General features: G+C 35.5%; 1 protein-coding gene across 32 annotated transcripts in view; it reads left to right on the forward strand.

The window, feature by feature from the left end:
* PARD3 (par-3 family cell polarity regulator) overlaps positions 1 to 19,102 on the forward strand; it is a 711,028-nt gene that overhangs the window by 438,064 nt on the left and 253,862 nt on the right. For 24 of the 32 annotated variants that reach the window (XM_003903543.1, XM_009214245.2, XM_009214237.4 and 21 more), the window contains 4 exons: positions 715 to 1,097; positions 5,323 to 5,462; positions 8,752 to 8,880; positions 11,232 to 11,270. In XM_003903543.1, coding sequence (XP_003903592.1) covers positions 715 to 1,097; positions 5,323 to 5,462; positions 8,752 to 8,880; positions 11,232 to 11,270 — 691 coding nt within the window. The remainder of the gene's footprint in view (positions 1 to 714; positions 1,098 to 5,322; positions 5,463 to 8,751; positions 8,881 to 11,231; positions 11,271 to 19,102) is intronic. The other 8 variants (XM_003903538.4, XM_021943977.2, XM_003903542.4 and 5 more) reach the window with 1 other exon arrangement.

A 19,102-nucleotide genomic window follows, 5' to 3' on the forward strand; every position in this document is an offset into this window, starting at 1 on the left:
AATAAAAAATAAAATAAAATAAAACAAGGCAGGAGCAAACAGAACTCTTAAGAACTTGGGGTCCTGACCAGGGAACCAGCATGAGAAAGAGCTGCTTCCCAGGCTGGTCATATGGTTGCACTGTGACCCACAGCTGTCAGCATTTTGAATTATTGAGCCTGGATTGCTGTTCTTGAGATTTTTGCATATACCAACTTAATAGATAATTAATAGTTACTTTCTATAGCCTTCTAAGTGTGCGTGTGTGTATTTAAAAAATTTTAAATACACATCTAACCCAATCCAAGATTCTGTATATAATTATAAAGCTCTTTCTTTGAAAACTTAAATGGAAATATTTTGTAATGTCTACAAGTTGTATTAGACAATGTTGTAAAGAGAAGGTTCCATTTGGTTTCTATTATTGAAATTATAATACCTCTCTTGTACTTAAAACATGTTTAATGATTTACAATTGAGAGAACAGAATTTTTTCTGTAGTTGTAGATAATTTTTTTATTTTTATTGAGAGAAAGAGAAATTTATATTTGAAGAAACAGCTATTCGTAGATCAGAGCTACAAACTTGATTGATAAATGGGTTATTAGAATTTTGCTTTTCAATTTCAACAACCTGTCAGTTCTTATTGCTTAATTAGTATACTTAATTAAGCTCATAATATCTTCTAGTCTGCCAGTCTTAATTTGCTAATTTTCTATTCTTTCTCAAACCCAGAGCACAACATATGTTTCGCCAAGCCATGCGTACACCCATCATTTGGTTCCATGTGGTTCCTGCAGCAAATAAAGAACAGTATGAACAACTATCTCAAAGTGAGAAGAACAATTACTATTCAAGCCGTTTTAGCCCTGACAGCCAGTATATTGACAACAGGAGTGTGAACAGTGCAGGGCTTCACACGGTACAGAGAGCACCCCGACTGAACCACCCGCCTGAGCAGATAGACTCTCACTCACGACTACCTCATAGCGCACACCCCTCGGGAAAACCACCATCCGCTCCAGCCTCGGCACCTCAGAATGTATTTAGTGCGACTGTAAGCAGTGGTTATAACACCAAAAAAATAGGCAAGAGGCTTAATATCCAGCTTAAGAAAGGTATAACCTATCTTGTTTTTGTTTTGTGGAATTTCTTTTCTTAGTAGCAACACACAAGGGTTGAAATGGAATTTATTTTAAAAGTCAACCTACTAACCCAAAGCACCCTAAGTCTTATCTCATTATTTTGTGAAAGAATTGATAGATTTTTAAAAGCTACTTACCTTTTAACACGTTTAAAATTGTATTTCTTATATGTCTCAGGTTTATTTTGCTCTGTAGAAATTAAAATGTAAAAGTGCAGAGAATAAGACTTTAAAATATGTCTATGAGAAGAAGATAGCAGCTACTACTACAGTAAATTTTTTTGATTGTGAATGAAATGGCTGCAGGACATTAATATCAAACACAGAACAATAGTAAGGATTTGACCATTTTGACTGCCCCATTTACTGTCTAAGTCTAGCCCTCAAAGAGGACTTGAGAGGTAGTGCACATCAATCCCAGTATTTGGTGTGGGGAGGAACTGATTTCTTTGAGGCTGCCAGGAGTTTATAGTAGGTTGCTGAGAAGCCAGGCCATTGGCTCTTGTCTTTTGTTTTCTTGAAATACTGCATTACTTCCCTTTTTTTTTTTCTTTTCTTTTCCTTTTTTCTCCTTTTTCTTTTCTTTTTTTTTTTTTTTTTTTGAGACAGGGTCTTGCTTTGTTGCCCAGGCTACAGTGCAGTGGCACAATAATAGCTCACTGTAGCCCACAGCACTGCACGTCAGCCTTCCAAGTACTGGGACAAGAGGCATGTGCCGCCATGCCCATCTCATTTAAAAATTTTTTTGTAGTGATAGAGTCTTGCCATGTTGCCCAGGTTGATCTGGAACTCCTGACCTCAAGTAGTCCTTCTACCTCAGATTCCCAAAGTGCTGGGATTATGGAGTGAGCCACCATGTCCAGGCCTGCTTCTCTTTCTTATGGTGATGTGGAAGTCATGGCGATTACCAATTCTTCATGCATCTTTCAGCCATTTATGTATTTTAGTACCCTTCTTGTATACAGTGGATCTCTGTGTATAGAGAGCATGTTCTTGCAGTTTGCCTCCTTCAAAGTTGAGTGCAAACTATTGGACTTGACTTTATGATTTTCACCCAGTGTTTGGTCCAGGCACCAAGATACACTTTTACTGTTCATGATCCATTTTAGCTGATCATTTTGATATATTTTTAAATCATGTCTTTCAAAATGGTATTATTATAAAGAATATTTATTTTTATAGGCTCAACCATCAACTCTTATAGTTGGGTGGAAATGATTCCAAGAAAGGTTCATTATTTCCTCAGGTCATGTGGCTGTTGGCCACAGATTCTTACTAGAATGTTTTCCATGTCCAGATATTCAGACCATTCTTCTTTCCATTTGGGGTAGCATTTACAAGGTTGTAAATACTGAGACTGCTGTTTCCTTTCTAAATCATATTCTTTCATTGAACTTTATGTGAACCTCAAGTTTCTTTTTCTGGTTACTGGCTTTTAAGCTCTAAATACTGGATTGACATGATCAGGAGTTGACAGCTTGCCTCCTTGCAAACACAGAGGCATATCAACAGAAACCCCTTTGGCTCTGTCACTTCCTAAATGAGAGAAATATCACATCCTCTTTCCTCCTTTTGCTCTACTTAAATGACAGGCCCTTGTTTTTAACCAAAAACATATCAAGAACCACAAATAGAGTTGTATAAAAAACAAAATTCTGCTTGAGATCTCTAAAAGGTATAGTATTTTGCTTCACCACTGTCATAAAGATATTGGTTCATAAATATCTTTTCCTTTTTATACTGATACAGCAGTATTCATTTAGTTAATTACAGTTTTTCAAAAATTAGGATATTTGACAAATCATGATATAACATGAACTTTTTGAATGAGGTGATTTGCCACTAAAAGTACCATTGTTTTGAATACAGATTTTATTTTAATAGCATTCAATGAAAAATATGATTGCATTTACACAAGCTAATTTAGAAAGATTGTGCTTAATCACTGTAAGGAGAAACAATGGTTTTAAGTGTTTTTCAGACCTTGAATAATCTTAATGATATAGAGTCCCATAGCTCTATCTTGATTTTAATTTACCAACTGTGAGAGTGTATGACAAAAAACACATGCTGCTTGTGCATGCCACCAATACTTACAAATATTTTATGTAAAAATTGTGTTTAGTATAAATGTGGGGAAGAATGTAGATTATCTTTGATTTAGACTAAATGCATATATTTTAATAATAATGATTGTAGGAGAATTGAACAGGCTTTCCTTGTAGCTAGCAGATTTGTTCTTACCAGTTTTTACATTTATTAGTGAAGTACATTAAAAACATAGGGTGTGTCAGTGTTAAACTTCAGATTCAGTTCAGAGTGAGCTAATGTGCTTTGAGTGGCAGCAATTCTTCAAAAACTGGGATCAACTCTTAGTACAAAAAAAGATGTCAGTATAATGATTCTTTGGCCTAATTTTGGATCTATATTATATAACATGACAACAGAATAGCCTCAGTGTACTTGCTTCCATAATTATGATTTCTTAATATCTATTGCCATTTTGGTATTCTCAAATACCCTGCTCTTTTGTAGAAATTAGCTTTTTAATAAAGTCAGAGGAGAAGGTCAGTAATCTGTTTCAGTCAGTGCAGAGTGTTTTGTTGGCTTTGTTAAATGAAAATTGATATCTACTTATCTTTCCTTGAAAGGTCATTGCCTGAACTTTTAGCTTACAGATTTAGGGGTTATTGCTGATATTTTAATAGTATTGAGGTTCCTACAACAGTTAGCATTCATGGTTCAGAGAAATTAGTATTGCAAAAGGAGAGTAATTAAGAATTCTTTCTTAATAAATGTTATTGCAAGTCATTAGAGTTTCGTGAAAGCAGAGACATATGGAAAAATCTCCGCAGAGCAATTACAAACATTTCATATAGACAATATGCCATTCAGGTGTTCAGCATGGAAGACGTCAGAAATATTAATAGCCTAGGCACCCTAAAGTGACTTCAGACTAGAAGTAAATGAATGCTTTGTTTGATGTTGAGAATAACTATGGTAGGTTTTGCTACAGGAATAATTATGGAGTGTTTTCTTTATTTCTCCTTTAATGTTTCTTTAATCTACATTTTTATTCACCCATTTTTTTGTTCACTTGTATTTTATACTTTTCATTACAGTTTTATACTGAGTGAGGTATCAGATTAATATGCTCTTTTCTAGATTTTTCACCTTTACAGATCTCTTTATTCTTCCCATAATGAGCAAGCATTTGAGTTAACAATATTTTAACTGAAATGGAAACTAATATCTTAAGAAGTAACTTTTTAAAAAAAGCTTAGGTAGAAATCATGATTGTAAAGATTTTGTGATTCATTGGAAATGTATCGTTATCTTCCCAGTTTTTCCTGGGCATATGTTGGCTTATTGCATGTTGATTCAAGTGACATATAAATGCTTTTCTGCATTGTATTGAGCATATAAGACTGCCTGTCAAGAAAGCTGCCAAAGAAATGAGAATTTAAATTCTGTGAATCATCAGAGTAATTTATAAATGCATCATTCATTTAGTACCTTTAAACATATATGATGATCCCCAGATTTGGTAGCCATGATCTGAGATGGAGTCTTCACTGAGTAATTTGCCTTTTTCGGGAATGGGGGATGGGGAAGGAAATATACATGGTAAGATTTAGGTGAATTAGAAGTGAACTAGGCAAAGATAATATGGTTCATGGCTTATTCTCTTAGTAAATTGCTTTGAATAATTATGATTTGGGGAGGTTCCATTACCTCTATGTAGAGAGATCTCTCATTTCACTATTCCTTTCCATCTTCCTGGACATTTTCGTCTCCCTTGCTCATACCTCCTACCCTTGAAATTTGGATGTCATTATTGCACAATAATATTTGAGTTTTGAGGTACTGTGGGTCTTAACAGAAGTTTTTTTCTTCCTTCATGTAGTGAATTTCCTATTCAAAGATTTACATTGATTACATTTTAGCAGTCGTATTTGTCTTTGAGAAGATTGCTGTTTCTTCTTAGATTAATAACTGCTGATATGCAAACCATTTAAATCTTCCACAATTTAGTCTATTTTGAACAATTTCATTACAACTTTTAAACTATTAAAAGAAATGTGGACCATTGTGAAAGTTACAAAATGTAAAGTTGAGGTTGAGTATACTAGTGCAATACACTTGTAAAATTCAAGCTATCTCATTTTATTTACTTTTCTTCCCCTTCACATACCTAGGTACAGAAGGTTTGGGATTCAGCATCACTTCCAGAGATGTAACAATAGGTGGCTCAGCTCCAATCTATGTGAAGAACATCCTCCCCCGGGGGGCGGCCATTCAGGATGGCCGACTTAAGGCAGGAGACAGACTTATAGAGGTAAGTGATATCCCCAAGCAGGATATTCCCTAATTCTGGAAATGTTCCATTTCCAGGAGCCAACTTTTAAAAACATTTTCATACAATATGAAATTAAACTATATACATTTTAGCGGAAGTATGCGTCACAAAATGTGTTTCTGTTTTACGTTTAAATTTTCCATGTTATCTTTTATATATGTGTATTTTTTAATTGTTAAAATTTTTTGTAGAGACAGAGTCTTGTTATGTTGCCCCAGCTGGTCTCGAATTGCTTGAATTGCTCGCCTCAAGTGATCCTCCTCCCTCCCAGTGTGCTTGAATTACAGGTGTGAGCCATTGTGCCCAGGTCTTTTTTCCATGTTATCTGATGAGAAATTAATCTTTCCATTTAATTTTTTTTTTTTTTTTTAAATGAGATGGAGTCTCACTCTGTCGCCCAGGCTGGAGTGCAGTGGCACAATCTCGGCTTACTGCAGCCTCTGCCTTGTGGGTTCAAGTGATTCTCCTGCCTCAGCCTCCCTGGTAGCTGGGACTACAGGTGTGCACCGCCATGCCTGGCTAATTTTTGTATTTTTCATAGAGACAGGGTCTCACGACATTGGCAAGGCTGGCCTTGAACTCCTGCCTTGGCCTCCCAAAATGCTGGGATTACAGGCATCGGCCACCATGCCCAGCCCCATTTAGTTTAGTTGTAAATTTTTAGTTACTCAGACATTTGGTTTATGAGTAACATTTTGTCATATAAAATGTCTATAAGGTTACATTTCTAGATGACTTTATATTTATATCTGGCAATATGGAAACGTTATCCACTTTGTATTCGGAACAGAGACAGATGAAATAAATGAAAACAGTGTGTCTTGATAAGAGGAGCAAGAAAATCTTGAAATGGCAGCATGGAGAATAAATTGAGACATAAGAGTCAAATGTCAGGAAAGAAAAAAATCATTTTTGAAATTTTTTTCTGTGTCTTATGAGTTTGGGTTCATTGGTATGTGAAGCTGCCTTGGAAATACATTAACATACCTAATTTGTGTTTGATGATTTGCATATAAAAGAGAAAACGAAAATTGAAAAATATATTTTTAACCATTTCTCTTAGTTTTTTTTTTTTCCAGAAAATAGTCTGTATTTTTATTAGCAGATATTGCATTTCCTAATTAACTAGTATTCAAATATTAATGCTAAGGTAAACTTTTACCACACTGTCCTTTTTTCTTATAGTTTCATATATGGTTTCTATTTCTCCAGATTGAGTTTTCCTAAAGAATTTTTGTAAAGTAGGGGAGGAGAGGGATACCATCCATATTTTTTCCCACGTCTACATTTGGGGCTGGGTCCTTTCCATTTTATTCCCACTGTTTTGGTCCTGTGCATGTGACAATGTATGTTAAATAGGCACTGTTAGAAATGAAGTCACAGATGTTTGAGTACAAATTATGTTTAGGGTCCTGCTTCTTGAAAAAGTCACTTGTCCTGGGGGTATAAATTGAGTGGTACATTAGCCCATGCCTGCAGTCATAGCTTGTTTTATTTGTAAGAGTCTTCACTGGGACTTGAATTCAGTCCTCCTGTCTTCTAAGTCCAAAAAAATATGTCTGTCCTTTTCTGGCTCTCTCGGTCTTTCTTTCTAAAGATAATTGCTTTATTATTGAGTCACTTTTTTCTCTTATTACATAATTGCTTTACTTTCAACATATCAGAAAAACCTTTTTATTTTAAAACAATGAGAAAGACCTGCAACCTGTATGTCTTTAGAGTTAGGCTTTATTTCCATAGCTGTCATCTTTGTCTTAAAATGGAAACTTCATTTTTGCATGGTTTTTTTTTTTTTTTTTTTAGACGGAGTCTCGCTCTGTCGCCCAGGCTGGAGTGCAGTGGCTGGATCTCAGCTCACTGCAAGCTCCGCCTCCCGGGTTCACGCCATTCTCCTGCCTCAGCCTCCCGAGTAGCTGGGACTACAGGCGCCCGCCACCTCGCCCGGCTAGTTTTTTGTATTTTTTTAGTAGAGACGGGGTTTCACCGTGTCAGCCAGGATGGTCTCGATCTCCTGACCTCGTGATCCACCCGTCTCGGCCTCCCAAAGTGCTGGGATTACAGGCTTGAGCCACCGCGCCCGGCCCATTTTTGCATGTTTTAAGCCCAACCTTTTAGTATCTAGAGTTGCAGCTATACACTATTGATACTTACGTGCATTTTCTCTGAGTGTCCAGATAATTAGAATCATACAGAGAAAAAAGTATCCAGTGACTTAATCATCTAGATTTTTTTTCACTTTCTTTTGTTTGAGTACAAATTATGTTTAGGGTCCTGCTTCCTGAAAAGGCCGCTTGTCCTGGGGGTATAAATTGAGTGGTACCTTAGCCCATGCCTGCAGTCGTAGCTTGTTTTATTTTGTAAGTCTCCGCTGGGACTTGAATTCTGTCCTCCTGTCTGCAATTCCTTAATAGTAGTACCTTGAGCTATATGAGGTTGATTTTTTTTCAGAAGGGGAAATGTTCTGAAATATATTTTAACTACAGGAAAATTTTAATACTGCAATTTAAGTTATAAACTTATTTGCCTTGGACAAAATGTCATTTTTGTCTAAAGAAAAAAATGTAGAACACCTTTTAAAGGAAACATATGCTCTCATTTCTGTGGAATATATAGTGCTTTCTGATAATGATGTTATACTTCCTATTAGATAAAAGATTCCCTAAGAACAAGTTGTTTTAAATTTTTTTCCTGCTTGAATTCTCTCATAATACTGAAAAAATTTCATGTGAAATACTACTTCCCTACTAAAAAATATTGTTTTGTAGCTGTGTTTCTTTAATGTTTACCTTTTTTTTTTTTTACCTATATTTATCAGCAAAATTTCATTGAAAGTGAAAATACTGTACCAAAATATTTTTGGTGTGTTTTTATTAATCTTTATAAGAGCAACACCTTTTTATTTTGGTATAAGAAAATCTATGATGCACAAGGCTATCAAAATATCTCAGTTCTAAGCCAGTAAGTTTTGTGTTAACTTGACATTTTTGAATTATTTATTACTTGTTACTTGTCAGTGCCCTGGTGATTGTCACTTTGGGTTTAATGACAAACACTAAAAGATTGACCACTTCCTTTCTTACTTCCAGATCTGGTCTTAGTTTCTTTATTAGTCACAAAATCTTAGTGGTTCCCAGATCATGGCAGAATTGTATGTGAAATGAGTTGTGTTCCATAGCAGATATGGCTAGTCCTACAGTGTGTGTGTGTGTTTTTTTCCTGTTGTTTCCACAGGATTATAGCTGAAAACTTTTGTTTTGTTTTGTTTTAGGTAAATGGAGTAGATTTAGCAGGCAAATCCCAAGAGGAAGTTGTTTCCCTGTTGAGAAGCACCAAGATGGAAGGAACTGTGAGCCTTCTGGTCTTTCGCCAGGAAGACGCCTTCCACCCAAGGGAACTGGTGTGTAAATTTAGAGTAGATGAAAGATTTCTGATATGCAGCAGCCAGGGGTCTGGGTTAGTTGCCTGATGGCAAATGTTTATTGAGACATTTTCCAAGGAGTTTCTAGATCTTACATATCTTTCAGCCCTCACTGAATACAGACATTCTTTTCTCTAATACTCCCTTAGTTTCAGAAATGGATATCCTCAGTAATGAATGGAGGGGTATTTAAACATCAGACTGTAGGGATATTTTCAAGGGCATCAAATGTTCATCACTGTACACCCTCAGATGGACTGACTGAATACAGAGACGCTGATTATTTCAGAACTGTCACTCCACAGACTGTCGCTGAAAGCTTGCCATCTTCCACACTACATATGACAAATTTTCATATTTCAAATTTTCGTAGTACATGCCAGTAAGCCAAATAGATGCTTGTTTCCTTACTGTTGTATGAAAAGGAATACCTTTTAAAAATATATTATTAAAAATAAAAAGACCTAAGTGGCAATAAGCCTCATGGCTATTAATTATACAAATATAGGTCATGTTATTTAGGATGACATAAATGAAGGAAATGAAAAGGCATTTACAACTTTTGCAACCTATCTCCTTCACTTTCCATACATACATTAATACATCTGAAGATTTACGTGGTATTGGTGTGAATGAAATAAAATGTCTTAGATGTACATGTTCTGAGTGTTTTTCTGCAAAAGTGCTAGGTTTCATTTATATATAAAAATGACATAATTGGAGGAGTTGCCTTTGTCTTTTAATGTGGTAAGAAAGTTGTTTTATTTCAAGTACAAGTGGTATTTTAAATATTTCAAAACAGATTCTACTTGGATCCTTTTGGAATACATCCTTTTCATCTAGCTCTTAGCTCTAAACAAAAATTAATTTGTATAATCTAGAGTGACAAGGTTTTAGGAATGAGGTTTCCAAATTTATCATATAGCCCAAATTCTCTTAAGTTCTGTCTTCAAGTATGGATGTGTTATGACAAAATTTATATTTTATTTATAAATACAATAACTATATTTTATTCTCTATATAAACTATATATTTCTATAAATATTATAAGTCAAAGTAAATTTTAGTCATAATATCTCATCCTCTGGTTACACACTTGTCTTAAAACTTAATGTGGATTTTGTGGAAATTTCAGACTGTGATAGGGTTGAAAAGTGAACACTTTTGTTTTAAGTAGATTTTGAATAAATTATGAAAACTTCTTTATATTTAAAAATGTTTAATGCATTATTTCTCAATTTAAATTCAGTTTTTCGTTTTCCCCCCACTGTTATCCAATTTTGAGCTTAAAATGCCACCTGATCCTAAATCTGGAGATGTCTCTATTAAATTGTAAATGAGCACTTAAAAAAAAACAACTAGCTTTCCATGTGATTTGCTGAAGCTTTAATTCTTCCTCAGTGTCTCAGAGTGCACTAGTTAGCATTATTAGGTTGCCAAAGCTTAGACACTGCTCTTAAGCAGCCTTTTCCAGAGTTAGTGCCAGCATATAGCCAGCTTAAGGTTATTCAGGTTCTTCTTGTCCAATTTTGATCTTCCAGGCTTCTGTTTTTCCCTTCTGCTACCTACTGTTTTTTTTCTTGGTTATGTAATTTATTGCTTGTGAGCTTTTCATTAAGGAGTACGCCAGTAGGCCGTCAATCTATTATGCATGTTGCAGCTGCTTTTCAAAATTTAAAAGAATAAAATCCTGAAAACTTAAAGGGAGGGGGCATTTAAAAATAATCTTTGAATCTAGTAGACATAACTATTTTCCTCTGTTTGGGGGGTCTGTGTTTAAATCTGTGTCTAAATCTAAATACTTTTATCAATCTGTGCCTTTTTCCTGTAAGTTCCTACATAATTAGGGCAAGTCAACGTTATATGAAAAAAAAAAATCACATTTATTTCCTGTGCAACATTTTAAAGTATAAATCTGGTAGTTCAAGCTGTAGTTCAAACTGTTATTATCTGGTCTAGCTATCAAATGATTCTATACCTTAAAACTTTGTTGATTGGGAAAATTTAAAAGCAAAATTAGAAACAGTGCCATGATTAGGAAAGCAGTTTGGTGAGACCTCTTTTCCTCCAAATAATAAATTCGTGATGTACTGTGAATGAGCAAGTAAAGATGTATATCTAGAAAAATTTCTTAAAACATACACATAAACACACACATCAGCAAAAGGTTGGAAGACAGAGCATTACATCAGCCATCATATAATTACCCTTGATACATTTTGTGGATTTTAAGAATCAACAAAATTTTCTTTAAAATAAATCATTGTGTCCCTATGTGTTGAAGATGGCTTTGGTCAGTCTGTATTTATGTTTTTCTTCAATTCTTCTAGAATGCAGAGCCAAGCCAGATGCAGATTCCAAAAGAAACGGTAAGAGCTTTGTCTTTTGAAGGATGCAGAGATGTTGGAAAGATACATGGAACTAACTTCTTACTAATTTAATATGAAGTTACTTGTCCTGCCTTTTCCTGGCTCATAATATTTAATACATGGGCTTATTAAATGCCAAAGTGGTCTTATTTTAAGGTGACTTATTGTTACCACCCCAAATGGAGTATATTTTGTGATTAATTTTGATCAGACAGACACAAAAAAGAGAGGGATTTCCTATTCACTTGCATAATGAGGACCAAAGCTTAGTTGTTTTACATATATGCAGACTATTTCATGACTTATGAAATGCTCAATTGTAAGTGGCCACAAAATGGAAAGAAAAGTTAAAAAACTTGATTCAGTCATGGAAAAAAAGGGAGGGCTAAGAGAATACAGTAAAAAAAGTATACTCAGGAAAATTAAAGTGACGTGTCAGTATTAGACGAAGCATAGTTGTTAGAATAACTATAAAAGAGAGAATTTCTCTTACCAAAAGTTAAGGCCTCACAGCTCACATTAAAATGCAAACATAGTTGCATCCTGTTAAGAAAACAAGTCCTGAGACAGACTGGGGATAAAAGAGTAAGCTTAGTTCTGGCAGGCAGAACTAACACAATAAAAGGAAGGTTTGCTCTATCAGTCTCTGTGATGATGCACTACATGGGAGTAAAAAGGGCATTTTATATTGACATGGTAGAAATTCTAACAATCAGGATCTTGTTTCCTTTTTTCATCAAACAACATAGCATAAAGACATTCATTCTTAAACTATTGTAAATGGAAATTTTAGCAAAGTTGTCTCCATAGTAGGTAACGTTGATATATCCCTTTCCAAAAATTTTTACATTGTTGACTAAAAAAAGTAAGAATATAAAGAATTGAAATAATATAATAAACAGTTTTCATTTTCTGTACAGTTTTATAAACAGAAAACTTTGAACTAAACAAAATGTTATTTTTCAAATATTCCTTCTTTTTTTTTTTTTTGAGTCTAGAATCTCACCATGTTTTACAGCTCACTGCAGCCTTGACCTCCTGAGCTCAAGTGATCCTCCTATAAATATTCCACAATTCTGAGAATGGATGACAAATTACATCTTGGAGGAAAATCAGTAAACAACCTTGAGAATATTCTGCATTAATAAGTGTGTGTTGTAGACAATTCCTAGCTTTAATTTTTGGTTTACAATATAAATAGGGCAATTATATCTAATCAAAATCACACTGATATTTATGTGTTGGTGGTAGATTAGACAAGGGGAAACTGGACAAATTGATTCTAAATAATAAATGGGGTACAATAGCAATTTATACTACTCTTTGAAAAGACAGTAATTGTGGCAGAGTATAATGTAAAGCTACAATACCTAAAACAGCATGGCATTGTTATAGTGGTAAACAAATAGATCATTTAAACAGATTAAGGGTTACAGAAACAGATATGATGTGTATAGGTATGCGCATGTATGTTAAAGAAGGTACTTCAAATTAGTAGCTTTAAAAGGATAATTTACATAGTGTTTATAACAATTGTCCATTTACTTACAAAAGTAAATGGGCACCATATGTCAAAATAGATGGAAAAGATCTATAAAACAAAATAGATCCACAGTCATTTACACACACACACACACACACACATACACACCCCTTTGGTATCTGTACCATGAAATAGTTATAGGATAAATGCAAAAGGAGGAAGTATTTACAATGTGATCCTTAGGGGAAGAGCTATTCCTTTATGGTTTAGGATAAATATCAGAATATTTTGGAAAACACAATGACTTTGCTCACAAACTAGTCTATTAATGTCTAAGACAATCTGAGATGGAAAATGATGCTTTAAGTAGTAAAGATAGGGATGTTCTTTCAAAACGTGTAGTCAGTGCCAGGTGCAGTGGCTCACACCTGTAATACTAGCACTTCGGGAGGATCACCTGAGCCGAGGAGATTAAGACGAGCCTGGGCAACATAGCAAGACCTCATCTCTACCAAAAAGTTAAAAATAAACAACAAAAAACATGTAGTCAGTCCTGTTGAGGAAACCGATGATCGGCTGTGAACTTCTCAGTCAGCAGAGGGAAAGAAGCATCTTTTGATGTGGTATTCTGTTAAGAAATGCAAGGTGCATTTCAGTTCACAAGCTGTGTGTTTACAGTAGCATGACGTGGCAACTGGGAGTCACCTTAAAAAAGGAAGTCGTGCTGGGCACGGTGGCTCACACCTGTAATCCCAGCACTTTGGGAGGCCGAGGTGGGTGGATCATGAGGTCAGGAGATTGAGACCATCCTGGCTAACAAGGTGAAACCCCGTGTCTACTAAAAGTACAAAAATTAGCTGGGCATGGTGGTGGACGCCTGTAGTCCCAGCTACTTGGGAGGCTGAGGCAGGAGAGTGGCGTGAATCTGAGAGGCGGAGCTTGCAGTGAGCCGAGATTGTGCCACTGCATTCCAGCCTAGGTGACAGAGCGAGACACTGTCTCCAAAAAAAAAAAAAGGAAAGGAAGTCATATATACTTTTACATGTGTCTGACTACTGGTTATACTTGGACTTTTTTTCTAATATGAGTTTCCCAAACTAAGTTAAAAGCATAGTTTAGTTTAAAATATTGTTTATTAATTTTTTATGAGTGCTCTCACATCTGTGCCTCTCTTTGTGCTCCAGTTATGCGGTATCATTTTGAGTTGTAAAAGGCTTAATATTAACATGATAATTTAAGAAATTGATGGGGCACAGTCTCTGCCTTTCTACCTTTTGATGGCCAAGGATCTGTTTTAGGCTTTTTGAATATTGCTAGTTCTTGTCACATAGTATTGCTCAAGGAAAACTCCATGATAGGCTTTTTGCTGTTTTTATTAGTGTTTCTTAATGACTTTTCTAAGGTTCTAGGCCTGTGAAATCTTTGCCTATTTTGTCAATGCCTAGAAATGGGGAGGAGGGGAGCAGTAATGATCTCACCACAAATCCAAGTCCAATGCCCACTTTCATTTTGGGCTTTCTCAGGGTTGATTTTGGAGCAAACCATCTTGTATCCACTTTAAACCACAGGAATGGTACCTGTGCATACAGTATGATTCTTTTTCTTTTCCTGAAGGAGATACATTACTTCTGTCAGGAACTATACGTGATTTATAAAGGCTCACAAAAAATAGAAGACAGTTTCTTTTACCTCTAATGCTTAACATTGCTTATAACATTGCAGTCCTATCTATGACTGGCATTTATTCATCAGTTATTGTGCGAAACTCTTTATGTGGATTATCTTATTTAATCTTTAAAATGTTCATGACTTGGTTCAGGCATGTCCAATATTTTGGCTTCCCTGGCCCACATTGAAAGAATTGTCTTGGGCCACACGTAAAATACACTAACACTAATGATAGCAGATAAGCCAACAAATAAATAAATAAATAAATCACAAAAATTTCATAATGTTTTAAGAAAGTTTAGGTAGGAATTTGTGTTGGGCCACATTCAAAGTCAGCCTGGACTACATGTGGCCCACAGGTCTCAGGTTGGACAAACTTGACTTAGTTGGCGATATTATCCTATTGAAAGGGAAAGAACAAAGAATTAACCTTAGGACGCTCCAAATCTTAGAGCCCAGAATATACTCAGGTTGTCTGACACCTGAATCTGCAGGGCAGTTTTTATATCTCCTTAATATGGCTTGGTATGTTAAGGGGAATGAATATAAAAAAGCTAAGCTACATATATAGTTTCAGGTAATACAGTATGAGTTCCATGTTGGAGGTTGATAAACTGTGAGTGAATTTCGTTAAAATAAATAAGCAATAAAGAAATCTGGGGTTAGATGCCATCTCATTAGTCAAGATAGTGGGAAGAGATCTTGTTGATTTTTTTGTTGTTGTTTATATTGTTCATGAATTGATACATAGGCTTTCCTAGAACACGTGTTTAGTACCATTGATTTCCATTAACTGCTGCATGGACACATCTGTCCTTTCCCAGCCCAGTGACCAATTTTGCAAATACTTTCTCCTGACTTGGGCTGCTCCCACCTTCTTTGCCTGTCCATATGGACGCCAACTTCTAATCCTGCTGACCTCTACCTATCTCATGAGGCTTACCCTAACCGGAACTAATGTTCTCTCCCATTTGTAGTTCTTTGTCATCTTTGTCTTTGTTTGTTTGTATTTGTGGAATGCATTTGTCTTGCTTTATTAATAAAATTCACTGATCTTGGCTCACTGGAGCCTCCGCCTCCTGGGTTCACACGATTCTTTTGCCTCAGCCTTTTGAATAGTTGGGATTACAGGCATGCGCCACTAAGGCCGGCTAATTGTGTTTTTAGTAGAATGGAGTTTTACTCTGTTGGTCAGGCTGGTCTCGAACTCCTGACTTTCAGTGATCTGCCCACCATGGCCTTCCAAAGTGCTGAGACTATAGGCATGAGCCACCGCACCTAGCCACATGCTTAACTTTCAAGAATTCAAAATGCATTCTAGAACATGTTAGTGGGCTTTCCCTACAGAAACCACAGGGATACGTTGGGGATTCTTTAGGAACTTTTGTGAAGGTCAGAAGCCATCTTGATAGGCTAACTTCAGGAAGGTTATAGTCTCAACTTAGAAATTTAATGAGCTAGGAATTAAGCATGGGCCTTATTAGGTTTATTTTACTAACAGTTATATTAATAAATCAAGTGTAGGCTGCCATATTGTGTGTGTGTGTATGTGTGTGTGTGTGTGTGTGTGTGTGTGTGTGTGTATGTGTGTGACTGGGTCTGACTCTCTTGCCCAGGCTGGAGTGCAGTGGCTCAATCTCGGCTCACTGCAGCCCTTCCGCCCAGGCTCAAGCAATTATCCTGTCTCAGCCTCCCAAGTAGCTGGGAATACAGGTGCCCCTGACCATGCCTGGCTTTTTTATATATACACACACACACACACACACACACACACACACACACACACACACAATATATATATATAAAAATAAATATATGTAGAGATAGGGTTATGAGTATATATATGTACACTATGAGTATATATGAGTATATATATACACTATGAGTATATATGAGTATATATATACACTATGAGTATATGAGTATATATATACACTATGAGTATATATGAGTATATATACACTATGAGTATATATGAGTGTATATACACTATGAGTATATATGAGTGTATATACACTATGAGTATATATGAGTACATATATGTAGAGATATATATGTATATATGTAGAGATAGGGTTTCACCATGTTGGCCAGGCTGGTCTTGAACTTTTGACCTCAAGTGATCTGTCTACCTTGGCCTCCCAAAGTGCTGGGATTATAGACATGAGCCACCTCGGCCTGCCTAGGCTGCCATATTGATCCACTGTAAGTTGAGAAAACAGTTGAGTCAGACAAAGTGGAGAGGAACCTCAAAGAGGAGTGAATCTGCGAGCCATCACCTCTTAATCCAAAAGTATTTATATTCTTGGAGATAAAATCATCGTCAAATACTTCTTTAGGCCTAAAATGCAAATTAATTTTAATATTCTTGAGAATATACATGAAAGTGTACACAACTCTAGATTTTTGTGGAAGATTTATACTGACATATAGTAATCATATGTTGACCTCAGTAGTTTGATTTTTAGCAGCAAGTGTTGCTATTGTGACAACCAAATTTTATAACATGTGTGTACTTCTAGTGCCTTAAATGTTGATTCAGACTTATTTTAAAACAACCTTATTCCAAAATTGGAATTCAATAATATTTTCATGATCTTACAGAAACGGTAATGATTATGGATGGTGAATATCTGCAGCAGTTTTTACGGAATTCATTTGAGATGGCTTACTATTATTATAGTAAGATAATGATTTTTTTAATGTTGGGTGTGTTTTTGTTTCAGGAGTACATCTTAGTTTTTGTTTAACTGTAGCCCTTTTGCAACATAGTGATAAAATTGATAATATCTTTATGATTTATTATATTACCTTTTTGCTGTTGAAATCTTAAGTTATAATAAAGATGGTTTTTAGATATAGCAAAACTATTGTGACTTAATTACTGTATGTAATTTTTATTCTGAACTGTTAGACTTTTAGAAAAGTTTTCAAGAATAGTACAAAGAACTCTACAAAGAATTATTTATGCACATTCCCCAATTGTTAATATTTTACCACGTTTGCTACATAATTTTCCTCCCTCCTCCCTTTCTTCCTTCCTCTACCTATTCTTCCCTTTTCCCTCCCCCATATAATTTTTTTTTTTTTTTGAGAGTGTTATTCTGTTGCCCAACCTGGAGTGTAGTGGTGCGATCTCAGCTCACTACAACCTCCGTCTCCTGGGTTCAAGCAATTCTCCCACCTCAGCCTCCCATGTAGCTGGGATTACAGGTGCCTGCCACCATGCCCGGCTAATTTTTGTATTTTTAGTAGAGACGGGGTTTCACCGTGTTGGCCAGGATGGTCTTGATCTCCTGACCTTGCGATCTGCCCGCCTCGGCCTCCCAAAGTGCTGGGATTACAGGCATGAGCCACCGTGCTCGGCCAGAAGGAGGACATTTTCTTATGTAACTGCGTTATAGTTATGAAAATGATTAAATTGATTGTATTATCAGTTGCCCCAGTTAATGTTCTTTATATCATAAATAAATGAGAGAACGAATTACAAGTAAGAATAGAATTTGGTCTTGTTTCCAATTCAGGATCATGCATGGCACTTAGTTCTTATGGCTTTTTAATCTCCTTTAACCTATTATATTTGTTAATATTTTCTCAAGAACAAATTGCTCCAAGCAAATTTTTAATTTTTGAAGGGGCAGATTACTTTGAGAATATCCCTCAATTTGAGTTTGTCTGATGTTTCTTTGATTGGGTGAGAATTTTAGGGGTTAACATTAGAGATTAATAATTGTGCAAAACATTTTTTCCTCAGCATTATTTTACCAAGCAAAAAGTTTAAAAGTGTTCCAAAATGTGTTTGGCATCTACCATTCGAATTAGAAAACAGCGTAATAAAGCCAGATATGACTTTGAACTTTACTAATAAGAATAATGAACTTTATAATATCAGTACAAATAACATACAGAAATGTTCATCTCACATATGGGATAAATTAAAATGGGGAACTTAAGGAAATTTTGAAGTTTGATTGGAGGGTTATTCTTTTATTAAGAGGTTTATCATGGTTCTTAAATTTAAGAAGAATTTAAGAAAAATTTAAGAACCATGATAATTTCTCCATTTAAAAAATCCTTCTCTTAAAAATATAAATGGTTGTTCATATTGTCTCAGATACCTACCTGCATATTATTTAATCTCCGTTTGTTGAATAAGTATATTCTCTCTTTCACGTCTATGAAAAGTTCTGTTGTGCGTGATGCTGTGATGGTCTGCTGTCATGGCATGGTTGTTTTTTTAGAACTGTCCTAAGGTGCTCATTCATAGCCCATCTTTGTCCCCAGCAGCAGCCCCTGCCCATCATATACAAGTGCCCCTCAATTTATGATGGGGTTACTTCCCCATAAGTTTGTCAGTAAACCCACTGTGTGTTGAAAATATTGTTACGGTGAAAATGCGTTTATACACCTAACCTACGATGCTGTAACCCAGCCTAGCCTACCTCATGTGCTCAGAACATTTACCTTAGCCTTCAGTTGGGCAAAATAATTAAGACAAAGTTATTTTACAGTAAAGTGTTGAATATCTTATCTAATTTGTGGGATGCTATACTGAAAGTGAGCAATAGAATGGTTTCATGGGCACCATCAAAAGTTGAAAAATCGTTATGTTGAAACATTGTAAGTTGTGGACCATCTGTATAACCCTCTACCAATTTCTCCTCCTCCATGCAGTGTTTTT

The sequence above is a fragment of the Papio anubis genome, chromosome 11, assembly GCF_008728515.1.
Source record: "Papio anubis isolate 15944 chromosome 11, Panubis1.0, whole genome shotgun sequence".
In the NCBI taxonomy this organism is placed as follows: Eukaryota; Metazoa; Chordata; class Mammalia; order Primates; family Cercopithecidae; genus Papio; species Papio anubis.